At 39.9% G+C, this 9,830-nt stretch overlaps 1 protein-coding gene across 9 annotated transcripts; it reads left to right on the top strand.

The window, feature by feature from the left end:
* The first annotated feature begins 249 nt into the window (after positions 1–249).
* Positions 250–8,869, top strand: LOC129588005 (glycerol-3-phosphate dehydrogenase 1-like protein). Of its 9 annotated transcripts, none has more exons than XM_055481999.1 (8): positions 250–578; positions 925–4,549; positions 5,292–6,077; positions 6,361–6,466; positions 6,614–6,794; positions 7,692–7,974; positions 8,313–8,425; positions 8,552–8,869. In XM_055481999.1, the coding sequence occupies exons 4-8, from the start codon at positions 6,423–6,425 to the stop codon at positions 8,852–8,854; spliced, it is 924 nt and encodes a 307-aa protein (XP_055337974.1). In that variant the 5' UTR covers positions 250–578; positions 925–4,549; positions 5,292–6,077; positions 6,361–6,422; the 3' UTR covers positions 8,855–8,869. The 9 variants fall into 9 exon arrangements, with proteins under 9 accessions (XP_055337974.1, XP_055337977.1, XP_055337973.1 ...); XM_055482002.1 differs by having other exon boundaries at positions 251–578; positions 938–1,009; positions 6,295–6,466; XM_055481998.1 differs by having other exon boundaries at positions 251–578; positions 938–4,549; positions 6,295–6,466.
* The last annotated feature ends 961 nt before the right edge of the window (positions 8,870–9,830 follow it).

Genomic DNA, 9,830 nt, shown 5'->3' with positions numbered 1-9,830 from the left:
CGGTAATATAACCGTATAGCGACTACTTGAGTAGCTTTATTATGCGTGTTAGCGATTCGGCATTAATATATCTGTACGTACGCAGTTTCCGCTGTTTCCGTGTGCTCATTCCTCTGTTCAGTTTGAATACGGTTTAAGCATGTACTGATGTATGTGCTGATCGATGCACAGACACCCACCGGGCAAGATATGACTGCGCTTTCCTGACTGAGCTGAAACTGGATGTCTTCCGTCTGTTTATGGTCGATATCACAGCGCTGCTGTTATACCCGGTGCAGTTGAGCTCAGTTGCGCTCGGTGCAATAATAGTCTGCTGACTCTGCTTGTTGCATGCACTGCCATACTGTCGAGTGTCGGCTTCCAACAGCAAGAACTCCGCTAGTGAGTCGGGCACACACTCGTACAATTATTGCAGCGTTCTCCCGTTCCTGCGAACTCAGAAATCGCAACCCTAAACATTTTGTCGAAATTATCAACGCAATTTCGTTAAGAATGTTGCCACTCCCGTCCTGATCATCTGTTTCATGTTCGTATAACAAGGTTTTTTTTATTTACCTACAGATTCAGTACTCGTACAGGTACGTGACACTGCAAAATATTACAGCAGCACGCACTTCTAAGAAACTGATTTTGGCGGTCGCCAGCGCAACCGCCATTTAAAGATTTTTAGGCTTCCTTATTTCCTATGCTTTTCGGGTTTTCTTACTTCTTATGGTTTCTTATGTTTCTTCGATTAATTCCTTATGGTTTCTTATGTTTCTTCGATTAATTCCTTATGGTTTCTTAGGTTTCGTATTTCTTAGGTTTTTTTGTTATTTATGCTCTTATAATATGTTTCTTAGATTTTTCGATTTCTCATATTTCTTACTCTACCTGGGTTTCGTATTTTTTTGGTTCTCTTTGTTCCTATAATTTTTTTCTTAGATCTCCTTCGTAGGGTAAGCAGAATGCGCTCCAACTTCCAAGCAGTCTGCGACATGGAGTGACGAGGTGCATTTCCAGTGGGAAGGTAGTCAACATTCACAATGCTGGGCTTAACAATATATATATATATATATATATATCTATATATATTGTGGCCAGTTTAAGTCTGAAAGCCCGTAGTCGAAAACCCGGCCAGATAGTATTCACAGACCATTATTACGGCAATAACAACTACGTATGCAAAGTTGTCATCAAGGACAATTTCTGCACGAGTGCCGGCCGAGCAGCTATCGCCACACTATCACTAGTCACGACCATGATTGTCTGTTCAATCAGTGATCGAACTACCGCCACTGTTCGGTGCACACACGGTGACACACCTGTTAATTCAGCGAGTGACGGAAATACCACTATAGTCTAGTTGACATAGCCCGCTAGGCCAGTAAGTGACCACTATAGTTCGGTAGGTGTGCGGGTGACCGAGCGGTCACTACTGTCCCGTGCAAAGAACTCGTGAAGCGAGCGATTAACTGAGCTGTCACTACTGTCCAGTGCACAGAGCTCAATAGGTGAACGGGTGACCGAGCGGTCACTACTATCCAGTGTGCAAAGCCCGTTAGGGAACGAGTAAACGAGCTGTCACTACCGTCCAGTGCACAAAGCCCATTAGGGAACGAGTGAACGAGCTACCACTACTGTCCGGTGCAAAGGGCAGTTGACAAGACCCGGTTAAGACGGTTAACAAGACCGAACCACGGTTAACAAGACCCTTTGGTGAACGAGCGACCGAACTACCACGTCCACGGATGTCCGGTTACCAGAGCCCGCTTGGATAGGGAGTAACCGAATTGTCAGTGAGTGACTAAACTATGTCCAGTGCAAAGATTCTGGGAGTTTGTAGATTTGTGCGTGGAAGACAGGGGTAAGTTCGTTTCGAGAATTCAAAATAAATTATTCGTAGATCTAAAAGCCAGAATGAATGTCTTCCAGTACTCAAAAACGATAAACCGAATTTTATACCAAATTTGCGTTTTCCAGCTGTTTGGCGAAATAAGATTTTAAAAATAAGCCTATGAAATTATTGAAATAGACCGGCAGTTGACCAAAAGAAAAGCAGAGGCAAAGCAGAAGCTGCTTCTGAAGCTACCGTTACTGCCCAGAGCACAGAATCTGTCAACTGAACGAATGACCGAGCTGACACTACCGTCCAGTTCACAGAGCCCGTTAGGTGAGCGGGTGACCGAGCTGCCACTACTGTCCAGTGCACAGATCCTGTTAGATAAGCAAGGTATCACTACTGATCAGACATATACCAGCGCGCACAAATCTTTCGCCAGTGATAAAAGCGAACTGCGAAGTGACCGAGTGACCGAACAAGTGATAGTGTCCAGTGCACTTGCACTATTTCAGATTTAGTACCTAATAGACAGTGAGATTTCGGGTTTCTTTTCGGGTAGAGGATATAAAAAAAAATTTCTGTACAGCCAAAGGGAATGCTTCCGACCTGGAGAGAATCATGAAGTTATTCTTATATAAAATCCGTGCTTTTGCCCTATTGTGATGTACCTATCGATCATTTTTCGACGAAATGTAGATGTATACCAATAAATATTCATTCAAAATTGAATAAAGTGGCCCTGGTCCGTGGATCACAAGAAACGCGGAGGCGAAGCCGAGGCTGATTCTTGTATATATATATTGTGGCCAGTTTAAGTCAAGCTTAGTCTTGAAAAATTCCATATTTTCCGTAGGTTTGCGGATAGATTTTTTTTTATTATCCAGTGGTCAGAAGATGGTTTCACTTGGTCTTAAGTACTGTATAGGAAACGTAAAGAGCACTCGAAGAAGTATTCACTGCACAGCAATAAAAGTAGTAACATAATGACTGTTGCAACTTACCACAGAGACTATAGCGGATACATGTAAATATTTGCTGTCTATCGTGGATGATAATTATTGTCGCGTACAGTGAAACTTCTCTTAACATTCACCTTCCTATAACATTCACCCCTTTACTGCTTACATGAGGGTGGGAACCAAACCGTCCGGTAGACTTTAACACAAGGGCAGTTCTCTTTATAACATTCATCCCTTTACAGCCATAACATACACCTTTTATGAAACCGGTAACAGTTTGACCAGCTTTTTCAACCCCAGCATAACATACAGTTGGCAACGCTGGTAAAAAAAACCATTTCGGAGACTCTAAAACAAAGTTCCGGCTTCTATTAATTTTGTAATCCGTTCAGTACCGCATCTTCCAACTCCACGCATACAAAAGGGCAGCAAAACCAACATTCAGACCGAATAATATCCACACTCTGGTATTTTGTAAAATTTTTGTTGAAGTAAAACCCCCGGCGGCTACGCCCCTGAGCCCTTGTGGGCAGTGCCCCTGGGGGCAGTGCTCCTGTATAATATACACCTCTCTGTGACATTCAGAAAGCCTGGAACGGAGGGTGTATGTTATAGAGAAGTTTCACTATATGCAGTATCTATGTATGCGACATAAGAGGCATTATAGTTCACCTTTTATGGACGTTTACCAATTAGTTTACTGTTCACACAATAATTATCATCCACACTAAAAAGCAAGTATTTATGCATTCGCTATAGTCTCCGTGGACCGTGGTTACAGTCATTATGTTGAAACACTCTTTATTGCTGTGCAGTGAATACTTCTTCAAGTGCTCTTTACGTTTTCTATACTGTCACGCCGGTATACGCATAGCGGTCATTTGAAAGGCGGCTATGTTTATGAGCTTTATAATTTATTGCTAAACTTGTATTTGTGCATGATGCGTTTTATTACAGATTGTTTAACTGCATGCAGGTGTGCATGGATGAGCACGTTATGGCTTTGGCCATAACGCTTGACAATTTAAAAGAGATTGTTCTCTTGTTTTTATTGTCACCGTGAAAGTTACCGAACTTTCTACATACAATCGTTGCAACACGGTTGCATTTGAATATGTATAAGGAGTTGCTTTGCTGTGTATGGTATCGATCATTCCAGCAATCGGTCTACCATTTCATGTTGCTTTCCATCTCATTGTTATTCTTCCTTGTTGTGTGATTAAAGTTATCGTTAAGAACTACTACTTTCGCCTTCCGTTAAGCACTATTACTTTCGCCTCCCCGCCCTTTTTCCACAATAAACGCAACTTATCGCAACCGTACCGACAACATGCAGTTTTAAGTGCTTTTCATGTGCTGATGTTTGTTTTTGCATGTGTTGATGTTTTTTCTGGTGTATACTTGTTTCTGCTGGCTTTCATGTTTTCGTGGTATCGCATTTCGATGTTATTTTAACATTCTGGTTTGTTCTCCGCTGTCTGAAGCTTAGAGGGGGCAGTCGCTTCGTTGCAAGGACAATAAACTTCATTACATTACATTACAAGTACGAGTATATAACGCAGTCATATAGTACACGGCACTGGCCCCTATTAATACTTAAGACCTGTGAAACCATCTTCTGACTGGTTAATAAAAACAACCAAAATCTATTGGCAGACCTACGACAAATATGGAATTATTTAAGACCAAGCTGGACTAAAACTGACCCCGCATTGATGAGTCTATCAACACAGCTGCTCGCTCTAGCGCGCGACCAGTGGTGTTCTAGGTACGGAAATAAGCTTAAAAAATAAAAGAAAAATATTTATTGATGTATGTAGAAATATTCAGAAATATCCAGAAATGTTTAGAAATGTTTAGAAATGTTTAGAAATATTTAGAAATATTTAGAAATATTTAGAAATATTTAGAAATATTTAGAAATTTGTAGAAATTTGTAGAAATTTGTAGAAATTTGTAGAAATATGTAGAAATATGTAGAAATATGTAGAAATATGTAGAAATATTTAGAAATATTTAGAAATATTTAGAAATATTTAGAAATATTTAGAAATATTTAGAAATATTTAGAAATATTTAGAAATTTAGAAATTTGTAGAAATTTGTAGAAATTTGTAGAAATATGTAGAAATATGTAGAAATATTTAGAAATATTTAGAAATATTTAGAAATATTTAGAAATATGTAGAAATATTTAGAAATATGTAGAAATATGTAGAAATATTTAGAAATATTTAGAAATATTTAGAAATATTTAGAAATATTTAGAAATATTTAGAAATATTTAGAAATATTTAGAAATATTTAGAAATATTTAGAAATATTTAGAAATATCGTATTGTACTCTGTACATACAACTCACTCGGATACAAGTACACGTCAGGTTAGTACTAAGTACGTTTCCAGAAAAAATTATTGTTTATTATTATATGTCTTTATTTATTTTAAAATTCTTAGCTGAAATACTTGTAAAGTTTTCTTGTAATACATGTATTTCTTCTTTGTTTCAGACTTCCAGGGCAACAAATCGGAGGCTGGCCATTTCTTGATTTATAGGGGTTGATTTGTTTTCAAACGTCAAATTTTTTTTCTATTCGATTTTAATTGATACCGAATCGTAACTGCAGAATTTCTTATTCCCCTTTCTTCATCGCGTTAGGAAAAGCGCTGATCACGCTGAAAAAGCCGGTCCTGTGGTCGCTGCCCGCCGGCAACGAAGCGTACGTCCCACCGGAAGTCGTGGATCACCTGGACTTCCTCATTTTACCGTGGGTGCCGCAGAAGCGCGTGCTGGCCGCCCCCGCGGTGGCGGTCAGCCTAAGCAACTCGGCTGCAACGGAACGCTGGACGTCCTAAAAAGCGGCATCCCCATCGTCTCCTTCCCCATGCTGGCCGACCAATTACTGATCGGGGCGGCCATCTAAGAGCAGGGCATTGGCGTTCGCCTGCGGGGGACGGGCTACAAACCGCAACGCCTACTTCCGGCCGACGATATCGCCCGCGCGGTGCGCGAGGTTGGAGAGTTTGAGGAAAAAGGGGCAGGATTCCATTAAAAAGAGCACGGGAGATCAGCGAACAGATTAAGGAATGCAATTTCACTGACCACTGCGGGCGGTTGGCCTTTCCGCATTCTCAACACGGCTTGTCGGCTTCTTGCTGTTTCCCTGTAGTTGCCGCGCTCATAGCGCGTAACATACCGCTACCGAATGCATACCAGCTGTAATAATCCGCCTCTAGCAACCCGATCACCCCCGTGGCGCGCCTGCTACGGTGGTGACGCTAGGCCACTTTGGAAGGTTGGGAAAAAGTCAAAAGTAGTGACGTTGCGCAAACACGCTTCTCGTCGCAGTTGCTGGTAGCTCGTAGCTTTTACGAGTTTTATCCTGTCTGTGCTCTATCTAGATGTAGATAGAGCACAGACAGGATAAAACTCGTAAAAGCTACGAGCTACCAGCAACTGCGACGAGAAGCGTGTTTGCGCAACGTCACTAGTTATCGTGATTGCGCTGCCAGATACTGCGGAATATTGCGCCCACCGTCGTCAAACTCTTCTCATTTTTGTGCACGACTGTCTTTTAGATTGCTGTTTTCCAGTATTTAGTCGTGTATTATTTCGTTCGGGCAATTGTTTCGTCAGCAGCATGTCAGAACAGAGGCGCGTTGCCATTGTTGGCTCCGGGAACTGGTGAGTTGACGTTTTTTGCTGGAAAAATCCTTTTCGTGCATCCTGTATCCCATTTTGATACCTCTGCCTTGGCGTGCAGCTCTTCGCAAGCGTCTGCTTCTGAGCTAGTATAATTGTGGGTTGAAGATTTGTGGTTTTGTAATGCAGGGGCAGCGCCATCGCGGCGGTAATCGGGGGGAATCTGCAGAAGGAGCAGAGCAAGTTCTACCGGGAAGTGCGCATGTGGACGTTTGAGGAGCTTATCAATGGGCGAAAATTGACGGATATTATTAATCAGGATCATGAGAATGTCAAGTACCTGCCTGGGCACAAGCTCCCTGAAAATGTGGTATGTCAGTGTAGAAATACGTATTTTAATTTCTCCTGGAAACTTTGCGGTGATATTTGTTGATTAAATAATAATAATAATGAGAAAATTTGCGAGGTGAGTTTGTTCTTTTCATCTGCTAACTTCAGCTGTGAAAGGAAAAACCCCAAAAAATCTACAAAGCAGGGAACCTAAAAAACGTGGAAAAATGACAACAGAATAACTGGGACAAAATCGACATGTGGAATTCCTACGAATTTTGAGATTATTAAAATAATTATGAAAAGAAAAAACCTCGCAGATTTCGGTCATTATTTTATTAATAAAAATTTATTAATTGTTTTTATGTGGTTAGTATTTTTATTTATAATATTTAAGGGAGCAGCTGATTTTTTGTTGATGTGATGGCCGTCGTCTCGTTATTTAATTTTTTATTCTGTTTGATTTTTATTATTTGTTGTATGACCGTCTTTCGTAATTTTTTTCTGTATCGTTAGTTGATTTCCGGTTGAACAAAATCTCATTTATATTGTTATGGTAAGAGTACGAGCTTCTCGTTTTTTCGATTTTTTCTCTGTTACAGTAGAATGAAATTTTATGCATGGTATCATGTAGGAAGCACTGCCTGAAATTTTATGCATCGTTGTATCGTACTAATCGTAGTATAACGGCTGACAGAGACTGTCAATGTCAGAATACTTGCGGTCGCCGTCGTTCAGATACCGTTAGGATGATTACTTAGTTATAATAAGTAGAAATAATAATTCGTTTACATCATTTTTTAATAATTAAATAATTTTTTTTATTTATAAGAAGGGACTAATAATTTTTAATTTAAATTAATTCAGGAATTCCATACAGTTGCCCCGTTCCTTGTGTGTACTGACTAACTGATGCAAGCGTTTCTCTGTTGGGTAGATCGCCGAGCCGGACATACTGAAGGCGACGGAGGATGCGGATCTGCTGGTGTTCGTCCTGCCGAACCAGATTTTCGCGCGTAGTTGCGAGCAGTTGGTCGGGAAGGTGAAGAGCGGCGCCATCGCGTTGTCTCTTGTGAAGGGGTTGAATTATCCCGAACCGGGGAAGATTGGGCTCATCTCCGACATCCTCAGGGAGCAGTTGGGCGTTGAGGTCGGTGTGCTCATGGGGGCCAATATCGCCAACGAAGTGGCCGCCGGATCCTTCTGCGAAGCAACCATTGGTACGCCGTACTTTATTTTTAAAATAATATTCGTTAAACTTTAAACTGAAATCAGATAAAATTAAAAAAAATACGTTTTAAATCAGTCAGAATTTTAATTTATTTGAAAATCAATTTATTTATTTCTGTGAACGTACATGTAGTCTAAAATTCCGGTCAAAAATACATTTAATAAAAAAATTAAAATACATTTAAAAAATTAAAAAAAATTAGAAAATACATTTTAGGTCAGTTAAAATTTCAGTTTTTTTTAATATGAAAAAACAATTAGATACTGAGTTCTAATATTAAGTTGCATTTTTGGCTTCTGCTACTTAAGCGTTGTTTGGATTTTTCAGCCTTTAAAAATGTGGAACATGGCCGATTATTCCGCGACGCGATTCAGACGGAGAACTTCCGCGTGACGGTGGTGAATGACGTGGCCAATGCAGAATTGTCAGGCGCATTAAAGGTAATTACCTAAATTTCCAATTAATCCATCACCACACTCATTTCTGATCAATTAAATGGATATTTAATGGATTAATTAAATCGACAATTAAACGAGCATTTATTTTTGATGGTTTGATTACAACAGAACATTGTGGCGTTCGCGGCGGGCTTGATTGACGGACTGTATGGAGAAAAAGCTCGCGCCACGAAAGCGGCGGTGATTCGGCTGGGTATCATGGAGATGATTGATTTCGCGGAGAAGTTCTTCCCGGGCGGATCCCGCGACACCTTCCTGGAGAGCTGCGGTGTGGCCGACGTCATTACGTCGTCCTTCGGCGGACACAACCGGAAATGCGCGGAAGCCTTCGCCAAACAGCCGCATAAAGTTAGCAACTTGTTCTTGCAAAATAATCAATTTTTTCGTGATTTTTATGATAATTTCGTTTGAATTATTCTGGCAGCTATAGCCCATAACTTGTAATATTATCCTACATTTCACACTACTGTTTTGTGCAGATGAAAATCGTAGTGCACTGGCTGTATCTACGGTTCAGGGCTGGTAGTTTTAGCTTTTCAGAACTTTCAAGATGCGAATCGACATAACGTTGAATACAAAATTTTTTGAATCTTTTCTTTTTGCTTCTTTGTCGTCTGGTAATTAATAATAATCGTAAAGAAATAAGTTTAAAAATATGGGAAGTTTTTTTTATTTGTTGAGATAATGAATATACAATATTCTGTTTGCAATTCATATGCACAAAAACATCTACGTTATGACGACGATATTAAATTATTTTTTAAATTGTCCATTAAAATATAATATTTACATTTTTGTGTGGTTACTCCGTTACTGATTATTTGTCCAGAATCGATCTGCAGTAGCTTTTGTTGCAATAATCGCTGGAAAAGGGTTACAATTTAAAGGTTATCACTTATCAGTTTCCAAATACGGTGAAAGTTAGAAAATTTTGTAGTACGATGGCTGTCAGTTTTGTTCCTTAATTCTCTTTTTATTTTAAAGGTAACCCACACGTTAAAATAATTATTTTCCTAATTACTTTCTAGTTTAGAATAAATATTTTTCAGACCGGCCCAATGTTGTGTTTTCGCCAGTATTTCGTGTCATTTTGCTTCTATTAACTTGATAAATATTATAATTTATTATTAAGATTTTTGTTATTTTTTTATGTGTTTAATTTTCTTTCGCTAATTGTACGAAGGCAGCAACAGAGACTTGTTTGGGCGTTTTCCGGTTGTGCGGGAAGCGGTGATTGAGGCACACCCCGTGCACTCAACTTTTCTGTATAGCAGCCCCAAATGCCCACGATCGGGTGTGCGCGTGCCGGCTATCAGACCGATCCCTTGCAAGCCGAACCTAATCCGATCCGATCCCTTGCAAGCCGAACAAGCTTTAATTTTTATGC

This window comes from Paramacrobiotus metropolitanus, unplaced genomic scaffold (assembly GCF_019649055.1).
Source record: "Paramacrobiotus metropolitanus isolate TYO unplaced genomic scaffold, Prichtersi_v1.0 Parri_scaffold0000027, whole genome shotgun sequence".
Taxonomy (NCBI): Eukaryota; Metazoa; Tardigrada; class Eutardigrada; order Parachela; family Macrobiotidae; genus Paramacrobiotus; species Paramacrobiotus metropolitanus.
This window is presented reverse-complemented; position numbering and strand designations above follow the sequence as displayed.